The 19,388-nt window shown below is 40.1% G+C and overlaps 1 protein-coding gene across 2 annotated transcripts in view; it reads right to left on the reverse strand.

Annotated features, from left to right (window-relative positions):
* Window positions 1-203: 203 nt before the first annotated feature.
* CHSY1 (chondroitin sulfate synthase 1) overlaps window positions 204-19,388 on the reverse strand; it is a 75,040-nt gene continuing 55,855 nt past the window's right edge. For both annotated transcript variants that reach the window (XM_027083240.1, XM_027083241.1), the window contains exon 3: window positions 204-3,214. In XM_027083240.1, coding sequence (XP_026939041.1) covers window positions 1,622-3,214 — 1,593 coding nt within the window. In that variant the 3' untranslated portion in view covers window positions 204-1,621. The remainder of the gene's footprint in view (window positions 3,215-19,388) is intronic.

The raw sequence follows: 19,388 nt of genomic DNA on the forward strand, positions 1-19,388 counted from the left end.
AGCCAGATGGGGCTTGGACCTGGTTTGAAGAACTTTGTTCTATAAAACACAAGATTCAGCAAGTTCTTTAAGAGGAACAAACAAAAGGTGACAAGTACATTCTAAGGAAAAAATAAAGGAAGAGGCACTTGAAAGTTTCATTTCATTCCTGAACTGCAGTGCATACAAATATTCCCCTCAAATAACTTGAAAAACCTTATGAATCAGTGTTTAAGTTTTTTACTCTCCAAATGTAATACAATTCTTCAGCTAAAACAAGAGTAATGAGACAAAATGGTTCTGAAAAGTACAATAGAAAAATATTGTCCACTGGTTTATTTTTCCAAATGAGCAATAGGCTATTTACAAATAAGCAGATCTCCAATGATGTATATTAAAATGGCAAATCTATTACTGTTTGAAATCTAAATGAAAAAAAAATTTAAGGCACATTTGTTCTGTGAATTTAAAACAAACTTTCTGGTTTAATGACAGATTCATTTCACTTTTGTCCCCAAAACACGTGAGCACCAAGATTATCAAAGAACACTTAATATTTAGTAAAACAGTAAGGAATGTAAAAATTAAGGAGGGGGAGAAGAGTTTTCAAAAGGAAATCTTTGGAGATCAGTTTACTGCAAATAAAATATACTAAACATTCCTAATACACATAAATACTAATAACTAACAGGTACTTGGGAAATGGCAGAGTTCTAAACGATGGATATTAAATAAATTAAAGGTATTTCAGATATAAAGGATAAAACAAAACAGTAATTAAAGAATGAGACACCCATCTCCATCAACATAACACGGACAGGATGAAGTGATCAAAATCTGATACATTTCCCCCCAATGCTTTCATTAGGGTTGGGTCTTTTTTTTTGTCTTTGTTTTAGCTTGCATACATTAGATTTATGACAATAATTCTTATTTGCCATTCTAAATATTAATATTTTACCCTTTAAAAAGAAGGGTCTGGAGAAGAGAAAATGCCAGACCCTTCTTGAAATGTAATGCCAGGTCCATTAGGCCACACTAATTACAACAAGAACAGCCATCTATCTTTTACTGTGCTTTCCCTTCTCCCTTTGCTTTGAAAAACCTTCAAAAATGAGACAAGATTGGGGGAAACAATCACCTTTGGAAAGCTTTCTTGAAGATGATGATACAGCTACTATCACATTTCTTTATTTGACAACTGCAACATAAAATGGCTTAAAAAAATTGCTGTAAAAAAAGACAAAAGGTAGAATCTGTGCAAAGTTAACAGTTACAACAAAACGTTTACCAGAGTTACAGTGTTTTGTTACAATAATACTTTGCAGGAACGTTCATGTTTTCTGCCATAGGACTATAGCAAAGAGGTCTGAAAAAGAAATATTAAAAAAAAAGTTTTGTTCATCAGGTACATTTCAAGTCATAATTAAGCAGGTCTGCTACATAATGTTCAGCAAGAAAATGTGTTCAAAAGGCAAACATGATCACATTTTTGTTCAAAAAACTCAATCTTCAAGGAGTCCTCTGTAAGAAAATCATGTGTAAAATATATCCTTGTATGGACTTCAAAAACTGATCATACAAAAAAATTTTGAAAAATAAATTAGGTAATTAAAAATGTCTTTTCCAGCAAAGCTGGACATTAGGCTGTCCTCACTGAGCCATTATTATTGCTGCTTTTACTGTAATTTGGGTCATTTTTTTCTAGCCACATTTCAGCCAACTGCTGTGTGGACCCATATGTTGATGCTTTGGACCCCAAGCACATTTTGTACTGTTTGGGATCAAGGTTGGGATCACAAAAGACAGGATGGTGGACGTGGACTACTCCTACTTCTTGGCTCCTAAATGTCTTCAAACCTGCCTGGACAACCTTGTTGAAAAGGTCGACATCCTCGAGCCCCCAGCCTTGGATAGAAACATCAAAGCCACCTACTTGGACGAGATCTCCCTTATAAATACAAGTAATGCCAAACCCATAGTTTCTCCAGAAGCCAGTTTTTTGAGTAAAGGCAAAATGGTTGTCACTGGGAACCTTCCCACTATAAACAATCTTAGGATCGTACTGGCTAAAGATGATTGGAAAATATATTTGTTGGCCCAGAACTGTATTTGCTCGACATCGCTGAAGAAATTCTGTAGTAAATACAAGGTCAACGTCACAGAAGAAGAGCAAAGATTCATTATTAAATTGGGAAGATCCCACTTCTAGGGCCAGAGCTCTTGAAAATTCTCCAGACACAGGCAAAATCTGCATGTCGGCTTTCGGGTACTTAATGCGGTAATCTCTCATGAGTTCAACTTGCTTGGCCTTGTCGGGGTTGGAGTCAGAATTAAAGAGTAGAACAACGAGCCTGACATTCTGATTCGGAATGAGACATGTCTTCTCAAAGTTCCCCATGAATCTCACAAACATGTCAAAACGTCCAGACAAAGGAATCAATATATTGATCTTTTTCTCTTTGGGTTCTTTGTGCTCATCCTTGGACCCAGGGAGCTGAAAGGGAACAAGCTTCTTCAGGGAATTCGAGAGAAAGGACAAGGATCCGGATTCTTGATTGATTTTGTTGGCCAGTTCCTTTGCATCCAGCTCCTCGTGTTCCACAAACTGGATCTTGCTGAAGGTCTGCTGTAAATACGCATGCCTCCTCACAGGCACCGTCATTTTCTTTCCTTTGTGTTTTTTGTACAGAAGCAGCAGGTCCAGAATGTACTCGGCCCCGTACATGGGATTCACTCGGCGATAGCCGTACTGTATCTCCTTAAAATCAATAACGCGCCCTCTGGTCTTGGCGTTGGCATTGATCATCTCCATGACCTGCATGACAATGTCATCCAAGGCCTCCCTCTGCGCGGAGTCCATCCCTCTTCGAGGGGGTTGGCTGTCAGCAGCCGAATACAAATATTTCCCAGTCAGAAACTCCCACTCCAGAATCTCCTCTCGCTGGCGGGGCTGAAACCTCATGAAGGAAGGAGGAATTCCCAGCTGGAGGTCTTCTTTATGAATCTCGGTGTTGCTATATTTGCTCATCAGGACAATCTCTCGGTGCAGCTGGATGGTGCGGTGTCGAAGCTCAGCAATCTTGCGGCTGAGCATGTAGCTGTGGAGCCTGTACTGGTAGGGTGGGTTTTTGTTAGGGTGCAGTGTGATGGCTCGGTGAATTTTACTGTTATGGAGATCTCTAATGTACCCCTTCTTGTTCTGTTCATAATTCTCATAAAAAAGCTGCTGCATCTGTTAAGAAACAAAAAAAAGATTGCTATTAGTATTACATGACTGAGTGTCCCTCTATTCTTATATTTCCTTATAGACCTGCATACTCTAAAAAAAAAAAATCTAAATATTAGAAATCTTTCTAAATGAGTCAGAGCATATCTAAGATCCCAGGTAAAGCCCGATCTACAGCAGTCCAATGAGAGCAGAAGAATTATAAACCACTTAAAGAAACAAGACTTCATCAATAGCCAGAGTTAGCCAATACAATTCTGTAGGCAAACAGAATTATGAAAAGGTTTTCCCATGAAGTAAAAGTGTAATCCTGAGTTCACAGCACACCAACTCAACATACCTGGAAGAGAATGCCACTGCTGGTCCCCACCAAGCCCGTGAAGGGGACCTAGGAGCCAAGGTCCCCTCCCTGAAGACTGGCACCCAAAAGGAGCTGCCATCTGAACAGGAATAAACTGCATCGGTGGAGTGAAAAGGAGAACTCCAGGAGGATGACCCGAGCGCAGGATTAATGCTGCTTCCAGGGAGCTGAGCAGAAGGAAAGCCATCCAGCCACATGCAGGAAGAGGCCTGCAACTGGGAAGGGCATGCTGTAGGTAAAACCAAGGGTCTGCAAGGTTACTGGGAGCACACTTGGAGAATCCTTTAAACATCTCTGTGTTCCTGTGCAGGCAGGAAAGGGCCTGCTTGCTAAGCGCCACGTCTCGAGCACCAGCAGAGCCAGCACATGGGGGCTCAGAGTGTGGAGTTGAAGGACAGGAAAGGCAAGGGGACTCATTATCCCACCCCACTCTCCCTCTGTTCTAGGACACTGACTGGGAGAAACAAAAGTTTGAGATCCATCAGCCAAAACTGGGTCTGTTCCCTCAAGCTAGATAGGGAATATACTTAATTCTCCAGTACATTCAAGCAACAGGATGGTGAGCTCTACAAAGCCTTCTAGAGTAAAGAACAAAAATTTCCAAAAAATTTTAGTAAAAATAACACTTGTGGGACTTCCCTGGCAGTCCAGTGGTTGGGACTTTGCCTTCCAATGCAGGGGGTGCAGGTTCGATCCCTGGTAGGGGAGCTGGGATCCCACATGCCTAGCTGCCAAAAACCCAAAACATAAAACAGAAGCAATATTGTAACAAATTCAATAAAGACTTTAAAAATGGTCCATGTCAAAAAAAATCTCAAAAAACAAAAACATTTGTGGTCGGTATCTGATAAACTAGTCCTATTTTATTTGTGGCTCAACTTTGTTTTTCTTGATCATATTATTAAATACTAACTCTTGATAAGGGTGCATGGATTTGGATCAAGTAGGCCTTTGGACAGTCGTATTTTTGATTTTTTTTCCTTGAGCCACTAAAGTTATAATAATAGAAAAATACAGATTAGCATTTTTACACCCCATTTTCTTTTTCTATACAATTACTACAAGCTACCAATAAATGAAGCCAATAAGAGCAAAAAGAAGGGAAAGGCTTCTGAAGAATGGCTTAAAAGAAAAAAAAAGAGCACACAAGTAACGCTGCCGGTGCTGAGCAGGGGCTGCACACGCACCCACTCACTCACTCAATTCCCTGGAGCCATGAGTCTGCTGAACGCTGACCACCTGTGTCTTGTCCTCAGCGGAGCAACTAGCCTGGAACTGCAACACCTCCTCACAAGTGCCCTTACCATTTCTGACTTTGCTTTCCAACATCATCTACAATCAACAAACGAGGTATGTGCATACACGGAATTACCCGCTGAAATGATTTCCAAACGTTACATTACTTAGATAAGACAGTCAAGTAAAAAAAAAAAGGGAAGAAAAAAAAGAAAAGGAAAGGAAAGGAAGCAGAGTGTCTCTCACCTCTGAGAGAGAGCACCACCTTTCTCAAGTGTGCAGCGGGCACCCCCACAAGCGTGCAAGTGTCCACTCACTGTTTCTCTCAGCACAAGCAGCACTTAGCTACTCAAATTCTTGACTTAATACATGGACCAAAATAAAGCAGTTTGGGATTTGCTGAAAGAGGGCTTGAAGAAACTGATGTCCGAACTCCTCCAACCCTGGATAGACAGGCCACAGAATGATGACCAAGAAAAATGACAAGGTAATCAAATCATAAGGACCATAAGAATTTATCTTTCTTTTAATTTCACTCCTCAGATGGGTCACAACAAAAGAGGTTTAATGAAAATCCTGTCGAAAGTGTTTTCACTGTTCATTTTCTAGCTGGGCTGATTCCTGGGTACAAACTGCATGGCTGCAAGGTGACGAGTGAGTGTCATCTGAGGATTCAAAACCATGAAGAAACACTGAGGAAAATTCTTTGCAGATGCTAAAACAAATGCTGTCGTTTCCTTCCTCTGACCCTCACCCCTGTATGCCCCAACAACTTGAGGCCATTTTTCCAGTTTTAACAAAGTTAGCCTTTACAACATGCATCAAATAGCTGGGCAAGCCACCTGACTCCATGACTCCACCTGAGGACACCACTGTGTGAGGAGAGGCACTCAAAGGTTGGCAACATGCCCACCACAGCAAAGAACTCAGCAACAACCCAATGCTCCATGGTCGGGGACTACTACAGTCACTACCGTAAGCTATATGGTGGAAGGCTTCCTAACAATTTTGGCAGAGATTTTAAATATTTGTTATAATTACATATTACTTCCATTTTATCTGCTTATAATTTCAAAATTTTTAACAATGAGCATGAAGAACCACGTCTTTTTTTGAAAGGTCCCTTTATGTTTCCAAGAATGCAGGCACACTGAGCCATCAGTCTGGCCTTATAAGCTGCTTTCCAAAACTAAGAATACTCTGAAGCAGGTGGTGCTCCTTCCTCTCCCCGTGCTGCCAATCCCATCTCCCCGGGTATTTCAGACCCTGCTCTGCTCCTGCCCTGCTGGGTGATGTCTCAGTCTCCCAATGGGTCTTCTTGCAGAACTGTTCCTTCCTCAATTCTGCATGGTAGCAAAACCAATCTTCTTAAGAATATGAGTGCTAGAACCCACATGATTCTCTCTTCCCAAATACTCTTAAAAGAGAATAAAGAATGCAAAAGGAATAAACCATAAGGACCAAGAGAATGGGGTAGGAGACACAGACACAGTAGAGAAGAGATGTCCCAAAATTCTAAGAAAATGGAGAGTGAAGGAAGATGAAACCCAACAGACTGCTCTGAAGAGTAAGCCAATTTATTTAATCCTGAGAACCCTGCGGAAAGATACCAGTGTTGCAAGGCGGGTGGAGGCTGGGGCTGAACACAGGGAGATTGGAGGAACTGGATATATGGAGCAGTGAGAGCCCCACAGTTCCTCCCCACATACCACCATGGCGGGTGGTGGGAGATGCCCAGCAACTTCAAAAACACGCTCCCAGTTATTCCGGCATTTAGATGATGGGTCTGTTGCCAGAATTCATGCAGGGTTGCATATCAATTGTTGCAACTAAACTAGGACTGGTGAGTAGTAAATATTGGCGGTTTCTTGACACATTCATCTTTTTAAAAAAATAATTAATTAATTTGGGGCTGTGTTGAGTCTTCACTGCTGCGTGTGGGGCCTCTCTAGCTGCGGCGAGCGGGGTCCGCTCCTTGCTGCGGTGCGCGGGCTTCCCATTGCGGTGGCTTCTCCCGTTGCAAAGCACAGGCTCTAGGCGCACGGGCTTCAGCAGTTGCAGCATGCAGGCTCAGTAGTTGTGGCTCACAGGCTCCAGAGCACAGGCTCAGTAGTTGTGGCATGCAGGCTCACTTGCTCTGCAGCATGTGGGATCTTCCCGGACCAGGGCTAGAACCCATGTCCCCTGCATTGGCAGGCAGATTCTTAACCACTGTGCCACCAAGGAAGCCCTAACACATTCATCATTTACAGTAGTTATTCCTGAATGTCACTGTCTATAGGTTATTTTCCCTTACTCCTCTGGGTTTACTTCATTGATAAGCACATAAGCCTGAAGTTCAATCTGTCCGCAAATGAAATCTGAACACCTAGAGAGGGATGCGTTCAAGGCTGACAGTAGAGGGGAAATGAAAGTCTAAACAGTAGGACCCCCCAGTCCTCTTCTCCCAAATGGCTCTCAGAACACTGGTCCCCCACTTCTCATTCCAAGTAGGAGGCTGGAAGCATCTTTTCTGTATCAACTAAATAGCCCCATAGATATCTACAGTCCTCCAACAAAAAACATCACCCAAAAGTTGATCACTACAGCAAGGATACTAGTTTAAAAAAATCTTGCCTATAGAGCTTCTAGTTAGTTTTTCAATGCTTCAGCCTCAAATGACAATTGACAGCCAAGGACCATCAGGCAGTTGAACGAGGGTTTCAATGGGAAAGATGCAGACAAAACAAGGAAACAAAAAGCTTGGTGGAAATAGAAACAATGCAGTGACTAGAAGAAAAACTCAACGACAAAAAACCCAAAAATTATAAGGTATTCAAAGAGAAGCTACTGTATCTGCACAACAAAAATGGAATACTATAAAAAAGATAATCAGAAAACAAAAAAGCTCTTGAAATTAAACATAAAATAGCAAAACAAAAAGAGTAGAGATTGAAGATAAAGTTGAAGAATATTCCAGAAAATAGAAAAACAAAACAAAAAAAAACAGGAGAGAAAAGTATTCACTCTAGAAAGAGAAAGCACATGGGGAAGAAAACACAAAACATGGGTCCAAAATTACTCAGGTGCCTGGATTGAACCCTAAGTGCCCAGAACAAAGAGTACAAATTGGGAACACTACAGATAAAACTATTAAAAACTTGCATAGAGGAGAAAAAAGGCCATATACAAATAATTCAGAAACTGGAGTGGCACTAAACACAGACAAAACTAAAGAACAATACCTTCAAAAGTGGGAGGAGTGAAAATTATTCTCCACATAGAATTCTCTTCCCAACCAAACTATCCATCAAGTAAAAGGGGAGAACAAACAGCTTCAGATATTGAAGGACTCAAATTCTACCTTGCATTCATTCTTTCCCAGGAAGCTATTAGAGGATGTGCCCATCTAGAATGAGGGGTTAAATCTGGAAAGATGACATAGGATCCCAGAAACAAGGAGTACAACACAGAAGGAAGAAAAGAGAGACCCAGAATGACAGTGCAAGGAAATCCTACAAGAACAGTACTATGGACTGCATGTTTGTGTCTCCCCAAATTCATGTGTTGAAACTCTAATCCCCAATGTGGCACTATTAGGAGGTGGGGCCTTTGGGAGGTGACTGAGTTTAGATAAGGCCGTGAGTGTGGGGCCCCCATGATGAGATCGGGGCCCTTATAAGGGGATGAAGCACCAGAGCACTGTCTCCCCACTATGAGGACACAGCAGGAAAGCAACCATCTGTAAACCAGGCAGAGCCCTACCCGAACCCAACCATGCTGACACTTTGATCTTGGACTTCCAGCCTCCTGAATGTTTAAGCCACTCAGTCTACAGTATTTTTGTTCTAGCAGCTGGAACAGACTACGACAAAGAGCTTTGCAGCAGGGAACCAGTGCACACGGTAAAAGGCACAGATGTTCACTGCTTGCATCTCCAGAATCCAGATCAGTGCCTGACACGCTGCAAGATACTCAACAGAGAGCTGATGAATTAATGATTAACAGCAGTCTTAATGCATACGAAGTATCAAGAAACTGGAAGATCTCAGTGCAGAAGAACACAGCTGATGTGGATAGACACAATACAATATACTTGTGTTCCTGTGACCAGGATACATGTTAAAATGTAAAAATCAGCAGCACATTTTGAAAAAGAATACACACCCTTCCACCAAAGGATATAGCTGTCATTTGTTTTTTACTCCCCAGAACACCAGTGTACATTTTATTCTTAGCTATCAAAACCCTGCACAAGGGGAGCGAGGTCCATCGGGAGGAGTCCTCTATGAAAGCAGGTCTTCCGTGCATGACTGATTATTTCTTACAGACTCGATAGGACAACATGTCCCCAAACATTTTCAGGAAAACATTTCTCAAAACATTTTAGAAGCTGTCTGTGGTCATTACTTTCATAGTGACTGAAGTCTAGGTAAGCTTTATCTGAAATACAGAGTGTGTGTGCTAAAGGCATAAATACAGAGAAGAGAAAAATATTGACTGGCAGGCTTCTGAAAGGCTTAAAATCCCCTGGAACCACTGTAGACTGAAAATTTTAAGCTACAGTAAAGTTGTTGTAGGAACCTTCTGGCTGAAGTCTGGCTGAAAGGAATGTTGTGTTACATTCTTTTTCTCTTTTTATGAAGAAGAAATCTGTTGCAAGACAAAAGTGTGTGTGCGTGTGTGTGCAGCATGTGTGTGTGTTTGGGGGAGGCAGCACTTATTTTATTAAAAATAAGGTCAACTCTATGCCCAGATTAGCTGGTGCCCCCCCATGTCACTCCAAAAGATTTAGTCTACTAATATTGCTATAAAATAAATGTTTTAGACAAAGAAGCCACTCACTTGGCAGACTAGATGGAGTACATACCTGCAATGATCTTTAGAAAATCTAAATAAATGCCAGTGAAATAGCTCCCTTTCTAAAAGGACAAATAAGGGTATAAGTACTTCACAGATGATTAGATAGAATGTAACAGGTGAGGACATGCATTTCCACATAAGGATATTAATGGTAATACTCAGACCCTGCCCGAATCGGCTTCCAGTGGCATCTTTTGGTCCTTTAGCACATTTAGCAATCTCCCTCAACTTCTATACAAAGTCTTATTACAAATGACTTTGGTGTAGAGGTAAGGAACCATTTTCGTTTCACCCTCAATGTGGTGCAACAGGAGAGGAAGAGGAAAAATTCAGATTTCAGGGAAACTTTTTTGGAGAAGAGAAATACATGTCACAAATCAACTTCAAAATTAAGAACAGGAATATAAAGTATAATTCAAAGTAAAAATTTCAATGAGATATTAAGGCTAAGTTAAGGAAGAACGATCCAGAAATCATCTGTGATCCTGAAAAGGAGCCGGGCGGCTGGAGGGAAGTACTGGAGAAGCAACCCAGTGCTTAGACTCTGCCCTCTCCCAACCCCACCTGACCAGACCTCCAGGGCCAGCCCCCGGCTGAGTGCACAGCGCCCCACCTACTGTCATCTACCCCCTTAGCACTTTTATCCCAGGTCACACTATCCACAGTTCACATGAAGCCATCTTAGTACTCTCGGGTCTCATTTTTGCCTTTGTAGTATTTCTGGCATTTGCATTTGATTTTGGAATCCCTGGCAAAGTTCTCAAGTTATCTTTGTTTTCACCTTGACTAGTTTCTCTGCTGTTATTTGGGTTTTTCCTACCTTTTGTTTTTCTTTGAAGGTGCCTGGTTGCATTTAAGAAGGCATGCTGTGGGTGGGATGAAATTGAACCACTGCGTTCTTAGGCACTTGAATGAGAAATAGTTGGATCGTTAAGCTGAGCATCTATACCTTCTATCCATTGTCCCTCTTTCCCTCATGTTATAGCTAATTCCACTGCTTACTACAATATTCCCCATTAAGCAGTCTCTAAGAGGAATAATCATATGACTAAGGGAAGTGGTTAGCAATTTTCTAGTAACAGAAATGAAACTATTATTTATCTGGAAGAAAGTTTAGAATATAACAATTTAAAGAATAAAGGTTAAGAAATAAGGCTACATAGAGACATTTACTGCTTTTATACTACCAATAAGTTGTAAGACTTGGACAAGTCATTTGAATTTGTTGGGTTTCAAGTTTTCTCATTTATAAAATGACGGTATAGAGGTTCCTTCAAGGTGAAGAATTCTAAGATCTTATGTGCTAATTTTAGAATCAGTCTCATATAATTCTAAAGTCATGTCCTGATGTTCTTCAACCCATCCATCCTGATATGGTTGAAGGTGTAACATCAGAATGTTACAGGATTCTAGGTTCACCGAATCAAACTGTATTAAACGGTTAAAAACACATCCCAATGAACTGTTTCCATCCCATAAAAACAAACCTCCAATTCTGTTACAAATGAAAATAGTTAAGAATATGAGATTCATAACAGTTCATTTTAGTAACTCTAGGGGTAACAAATATGTAATTTTTTGGTAATAAAGAACATGTATTTTGAATAGTACCAAATTTAGAACAAGGACTTTGTTATTAAAAAGTACTTCAATAATCTATTACTTGGCACAGTCTTTGGAAGAATATTATAAAATGGAAAGTTAAAAAGTACTGCAGAAGACAAATCAATGCACATAGGTTATTTAATAATCACAAGGAATACCTTATTTAAAACACACTAAAGAAGCTTTTTTAAGATGCATGGAATACCACTGATGGTTTAAAGTTAATTTCCAGTGTCCATAAAACAGCCCTTAATCTTTGTTCTAAAAAGTACCCTCATAGGGCTTCCCTGGTGGCGCAGTGGTTGAGAGTCCGCCTGCCGATGCAGGGGATACGGGTTCGTGCCCTGGTCCGGGAAGATCCCACATGCCACAGAGCGGCTGGGCCCGTGAGCCATGGCTGCTGAGCCTGCGCGTCCGGAGCCTGTGCTCCGTGACGGGAGAGGCCCGCGTACCGCCAAAAAAAAAAAAAAAGTACCCCCATAATCTTGGATTCCAGCAAAGCCATCTCCCTTACTGTGAGGTGTTTCAGGACTCTGAGTCAGTCTACAGTAAATCTGAAAGGGGCTAATAAATATCAAGGTCACGCGATTCCCAGGAACTTCTAGCCAGCTGGGAATAACCATTAACTACCCATGCCTAATCTTCAGTTAACAAATACCTCTAGGGTCTTCATTAGCAAATGTCCTTCTCCTCTGCAATGAAGGCCAACATTCTCATTAAGTTAAGGCTCTTCCCATTAACTGTTTACATTAATGTCATCATAAAGTACATACTTCAGCCATATCAACAGACTATCACTGCTCCAGATGGACAGCTATTTCTAATTCTGATTTATACAGTGTTTTAATTCACTGCAGAGAATTTGTTTTCTTACCCTTTTGTTCTGAGAACTGATTCAAAGAAAATATGGGTTGTCTAAATGTCAGGAGACCATAACTGGTGGTAGTTTCAAAATAACCATATTCACAAGTTTTAAATATTTAAATTAACAATGTCATACACCTGCAGGTAGGGTTTCCAGATAATTTATTGTCTGAAGCAGGATCTTCTGAGATGAAAGAGGAAATCCGTTAATAATTAGGCCAAGATCACTGGTATAAACTGGGCCTGTCCCCAGCTCTCAAGACATATGGTTACCCTACATGTCCCTATTAGGTCTCCTCTAATTAGTTTTGTGTAGGCTTTGCCAATTTTCAACCAATTAAGTTCAAGTATTAGGTGCTTAGTATTTTTTTTTTTTTTTTTTTTTTTTTTCGTTTGGGGGGCTTTGTTGTTTTTTCTCCTGTTGTGGAGCACAGGCTCCAGACGCGCAGGCTCAGCGGCCATGGCTCACGGGCCCAGCCGCTCCGCGGCATGTGGGATCTTCCCAGACCGGGGCCTGAACCCGTGTCCCCTGCATCGGCAGGCGGACTCTCAACCACTGCGCCACCAAGGAAGCCCAGGTGCTTAGTATTTTAAAGACTCTATTCAAGAAAGTAAGTTTTTCATGGGAATTAAGCTGGGTCTCTAATGGTAAAAAACGAGAACTATGTGTGTATGTGTGTGGGTGTGTCTTGAATGGTTACTGTCAAATTCTGAAATCCAAATACCTTTTAAAGAAGCCTGACACATTTCAAAATAGTTGAGAATTAACCTTGGCAAAGTAAACAAAAACTGTTGGTAGTAATTTAAGACTTCTACTGATACATAAGACAATATAAGTGATCAAGACCTGAAATCAATAGAGTTTGCAAGTGAACATTGCATGGTCTGAATAGTCAGCAGGGACAGTGGACAGGGGAGAGAGCCCTTATCTGCAGTCAGAACACTGTATCTAAACTTCCAGCTCAGGTCTTTACTCAGGTCTGACCTAGTGGGAGTCACTTAAAGCTTTTCAAGCATCACCTTTTTTTTTCCCATAAAGCAGCAAACTTGGCAGGATTATGCAGAATGAATGTATGCAGAACTATCTTTAAATGACCAAATTCTTACGCAAATGCAGCACCAAATACTTAACTAAACATTCACATTAAAGGCACTGTACCAGGCAAGGAAAACTTCACAAGGCCACATACAAAGAAAGGATAAATGTGCGCGTACACATACACATACACACACGTGCGCGCACACGTATACGAGACAGAGCATGGCACTGGGCAGACTGACACGGGACATAAACGAAGGGCTCTCTCTAAAACTCGACTCACAGCTGGCACTTGGGTCTAGTCCCCACTGGCCTCCGCTGACACATCACTCACAAGGCTGTTCACTAACTCCAGTCAACATGTGACACACCAGCTCTCTCATTTGACCAAAAGTCTATATGATAAACTGAGTTAACTAAGCTGTGATCTAGGGGATCACCAAAAAACAAACCAAAACAAAAGTAAAACTAAAGACACACAAGGGCAACATGAGAGAAGTGCACCAGGTTGGGGAGTCAGGAGAGCAGGACATACAGAATACAGCCCAGTGAGGTCCGATTTTTAGAGAGAAGCTAGAAATCTGGCTATTTTCTGTAGAGCCTCCTAACTTTTAAGTCAGTAACCAGAGCTCTACACACCACCAGTCCTTCCCATCAAGCTTCTTAGATAGCCAAATCCACCAGAGGGCAGACAGCAGAAGCAAGAAGAACTACAATCCTGCAGCCTGTGGAATGATAACCACATTCACAGATAGATTAAATGAAAAGGCAGAGGACTATGTACCAGATGAAGGAACAAGATAAAACCCCAGAAAAACAACTAAATGAAGTGGAGATAGGCAACCTTCCAGAAAAAGAATTCAGAATAATGATAGTGAAGATGATCCAGGACCTCGGAAAAAGAATGGAGGCAAAGATCCATAAGATGCAAGAAATGTTTAACAAAGACCTAGAAGAATTAAAGAACAAACAAACAGAGATGAACAATATAATAAATGAAATGAAACTACACTAGAAGGAATCAATAGCAGAATAACTGAGGCAGAAGAACGGATAAGTGACCTGGAAGACAAAATGGTGGAATTCACTGCTGCGCTGCAGAACAGACTAAAGAAAAAAGAATGAAAAGAAATGAAGACAGTCTAAGAGACCTCTGGGACAACATTAAATGCAACAACGTTCGCATTATAGGGGTGCCAGAAGGAGAAGAGAGAAAGGACCAGAGAAAATACTTGAAGAGTTTATAGTCGAAAATTTCCCTAACATGGCAAAGGAAACAGCTACCCAAGTCCAGGAAGTGCAGCGAGTCCCATACAGGATAAACCCAAGGAGAAACACGCCAAGACACATGGTAATCAAATTGGCAAAAATTAAAGACAAAGAAAAATTATTGAAAGCAGCAAGGGAAAAACGACAAATAACATACAAGGGAACTCCCATAACGTTAACAGCTGATTTCTCAGCAGAAACTCTACAAGCCAGAAGGGAGTGGCACGATATACTTAAAGTGATGAAAGGGAAGAACATACAACCAAGATTACTCTACCCGGCAAGAATCTCATTCAGATTTGATGGAGAAATCAAAAGTTTTACAGACAAGCAAAAGCTAAGAAAATTCAGCACCACCAAACCAGCTCTACTACAAATGCTAAAGGAACTTATCTAAGTGGGAAACAAAAAAGGACCTACAAAAACAAACCCAAAACAATTCAGAAAATGTTAATAGGAACACAGATATTGATAATTACCTTAAACACGAATGGATTAAATGTTCCAAACAATAGACACAGGCTTGCTGAATGGATACAAAAACAAGACCCATATATATGCTGTCTACAAGAGACCCACTCCAGACCTGGGGACACATACAGACTGAAAGTGAGGGGATGGAAAAAGATATTCCATGCAAATGGAAATCAAAAGAAACCTGGAGTAGCAATACTCATATCAGATAAAATAGACTTTAAAATGAAGAATGTTACAAGAGACAAGGAAGGACACTACATAATGATCAAGGGATCAATCCAAGAAGAAGATATAACAATTGTAAATATTTATGCACCCAACATAGGAGCACCTCAATATATAAGGCAACTGCTAACAGCTATAAAAGAGGAAACTGACAGTAACACAATAATAGTGGGGGACTTTTAACACCTCACTTACACCAATGGAAAGATCATCCAAAATCAAAATAAATAAGGAAACAGAAGCTTTAAATGACACAATAGACCAGATAGATTTCATTGATATTTGTAGGACATTCCATCCAAAAACAGCAGATTACACTTTCTTCTCAAGTGCGCAAGGAACATTCTCCAGGATAGATCACATCTTGGGTCACAAATTACCTCAGTAAATTTAAGAAAACTGAAATCATATCAAGTATCTTTTCTGACCACAACGCTATGAGATTAGAAATGAATGACAGGGAAAACACCATAAAAAACACAAACACATGGAGGCTAAACAATACGTCACTAAATAACCAAGAGATCACTGAAGAAATCAAAGAGGAAATCAAAACATACCTAGAGACAAATGACAATGAAAACACGACGATCCAAAACCTATGGGATGCAGCAAAAGCAGTTTTAAGAGGGAAGTTTATAGCTATACAAGCCTACCTCAAGAAACAAGAAAAATCTCAAATAATCTAACCTTACACCTGAAGTAACTAGAGAAAGAAGAACAAACAAAACCCAAAGTTAGCATAAGGAAAGAAATCATAAAGATCAGAGGAGAAATAAATGAAATAGAAACAAAGAAAACAATAGCAAAGATCAATAAAACTAAAAGTTGGTTCTTTGAGAAGATAAACAAGATTGATAAACCATTAGCCAGACTCATAAAGAAAAAGAGGGAGAGGACTCAAATCAATAAAATTAGAAATGAAAAAGAAGTTACAACAGACACCACAGAAATACAAAGCATCCTAAGAGACTACTACAGGCAACTCTATGCCAATAAAATGGACAACCTGGAAGAAATGGAAAAATTCTTAGAAAGGTATAACCTTCCAAGACTGAACCAGGAAGAAACAGAAAATATGAACAGACCAATCACAAGTAACGAAATTGAAACTGTGATTAAAAATCTTCCAACAAACAAAAGTCCAGGACCAGATGGCTTCACAGGTGAATTCTACCAAACATTTAGAGAAGAGCCAACACCCATCCTTCTCAAACTCTTCCAAAAAATTGCAGAGGAAGGAACACTCCCAAACTCATTCTATGAGGCCACCATCACCCTGATACCAAAACCAGACAAAGATACTACAAAAAAAGAAAATTACAGACCAATATCACTGATGAATATAGATGCAAAAACCCTCAACAAAATACTATCAAACAGAATCCAACAACACATTAAAAGGATCATACACCACGACCAAGTGGGATTTATCCCAGGGATGCAAGGATTCTTCAATATATGCAAATCAATCAATGTGATACACCATATAAACAAATTGAAGAATAAAAACCATATGATCATCTCAATAGATGCAGAAAAAGCTTTTGACAAAATTCAACACCCATTTATGATAAAAACTCTCCAGAAAGTGGGCATAGACGGAACCTACCTCAACATAATAAAGGCCATATATGACAAACCCACAGCAAACACCATTCTCAATGGTGAGAAACTGAAAGCATTTCCTCTAACATCAGGAACGAAACAAGGATGTCCACTCTCACCCCTATTATTCAACATAGTTTTGGAAGTTCTAGCCATGGCAATCAGAGAAGAAATAAAAGGAATACAAATTGGAAAAGAAGAAGTAAAACTGTCACTGTTTGCAGATGACATGATACTATACATAGAGAATCCTAAAAATGCCATCAGAAAACTACTAGAGCTAATCAATGAATCTGGTAAAGTTGCAGGACACAAAATTAATGCACAGAAATCTCTTGCATTTCTATACACTAATGATGAAAAATCTGAAAGAGAAACTATGGAAACACTCCCATTTACCACTGCAACAAAAAGAATAAAATACCTAGGAATAAACCTACCTAGGGAGACAAAAGACCTCTATGCAGAAAACTATAAGACACTGATGAAAGAAATTAAAGATGATACCAACAGATGGAGAGATATACCGTGTTCTTGTATTGGAAGAATCAATATTGTGAAAATGACTAGACTACCCAAAGCAATCTACAGATTCAATGCAATCCCTATCAAATTACCAATGGCATTTTTTACGGAACTAGATCAAATCATCTTAAAATTTGTATGGAGACACAAAAGACCCCGAATAGCCAAAGCAATCTTGAAGGAAAAAAACAGAGCTGGAGGAATCAGACTCTCTGACTTCAGACTATACTACAAAGCTACAGTAATCAAGACAATATGGTACTGGCACAAAAACAGAAACATAGATCAGTGGAACAAGATTGAAAGCCCAGAGATAAACCCATGCACCTATGGTCAACTAATCTATGACAAAGGAGGCAAAGACATACAATGGAGAAAAGACAGTCTCTTCAATAAGTGGTGCTGGAAAAACTGGACAGCTACATGTAAAAGAATGAAATTAGAACACTCCTTAACACCATACACAAAAATAAATTCAAAATGGATTCAAGACCTAAGTGTAAGACCAGACACTATAAAACTCTTAGAGGAAAACATAGGAAGAACACTCTTTGACATAAATCACAGCAAGATCTTTTTTGATCCACCTCCTAGAGTAATGGAAATAAAAACAAAAATAAACAAATGGGAACTAATGAAACTTCAAAGCTTTCACACTGCAAAGGAAACCATAAACAAGACGAAAAGACCTCAGAATGGGAGAAAATATTTGCAAATGAATCAACGGACAAAGGATTAATCTCCAAAATATATAAACAGCTCATGCAGCTCAATATTAAAGAAACAAAAACCCAATCCAAAAATGGGCAGAAGACCTAAATAGACATTTATCCAAAGATATACAGATGGCCAAGAAGCACATGAAAAGCTGCTGAACATCACTAATTATTAGAGAAATGCAAATCAAAACTACAATGAGGTATCACATCACACCAGTTAGAATGGGCATCATCAGAAAATCTACAAACAACAAATGCTGGAGAGGGTGTGGAGAAAAGGGAACCCTCTTGCAATGTTGGTGGGAATGTAAATTGATACTGCCACTATGGACAACAGTATGGAGGTTCCTTAAAAAACTAAAAATAGAATTACCATATGATCCAGCAATCCCACTACTGGGCATATACCCAGAGAAAACCATAATTCAAAAAGACACATGCACCCTAATGTTCATTGCAGCACTATTTACAATAGCCAGGTCATGGAAGTAACCTAAATGCCCATCGACAGACAAATGGATAAAGAAGTTGTGGTACATATATACAACGGAATATTACTCAGCCATAAAAAGGAACGAAATTGAGTCATTTGTTGAGACGCGGATGGATCTAAAGACTGTCATACAGAGTGAAGTAAGTCAGAAAGAGAAAAACAAATATCATATATTAATGCATGTATGTGGAACCTAGAAAAACGGTACAGCAGGGCAGAAGCTGAGACACAGATGTAGAGAATAAACGTATGGACACCAAGGGGGGAAAACCGTGGTGGGGTGGGGATGGTGGTGTGCTGAATTGGGCTATTGGGATTGACAAGTATACAATGATCTGTATAAAACTGATGACTAATAAGAAACTGCAGTATATTAAAAAGAAAAAAAAGTCAGCAACCAGTTTAAACTAGAAAAAGAGAGAGAAACACAAAATAAGTATGTGGGTCAAATATGGCCTACAAGTTCATTTCCTTCTAGGATTTTAAAAAAATCTCTTCCTGATTTGTTATGGAATCTCACTCTATCTAAAGACATTTTGTATCATTTTAACTTACCATATTTATCAAGTAATATCTTACCGAAACCCCCCTAAAGATTCAAGCAGCCTTTAAATGATGAAAGCCTAATCAGTGACGGGAGTTGCTGTCACAAGACAAGGCCACCAGGAGAAGGCAGCAAGCAAACTGGGGGTGGGGGGGTGGGGAGAAGAGCACAGCTCAACTACCCTGCACTCAAGTCTCGTAAAGCACAGCTACCACTTTAGAACCCAGTGGTGTGTATCACAGCTTTGTTTCACACATTGAAGTCAGTAGTTCAGCCAGGTACACAGCGCTGAGGAATCTACAGTGGGGTTGGGGGATAAACAGCGGGTTTGGGATGTCCAGGCTTAATGAACTCTGTGGGGTTAAGGCAACCT

Source organism: Aethalodelphis obliquidens, unplaced genomic scaffold (assembly GCF_003676395.1).
Source record: "Aethalodelphis obliquidens isolate GAN/ISIS:26980383/991018 unplaced genomic scaffold, ASM367639v1 scaffold49, whole genome shotgun sequence".
NCBI classification, from domain to species: Eukaryota; Metazoa; Chordata; class Mammalia; order Artiodactyla; family Delphinidae; genus Aethalodelphis; species Aethalodelphis obliquidens.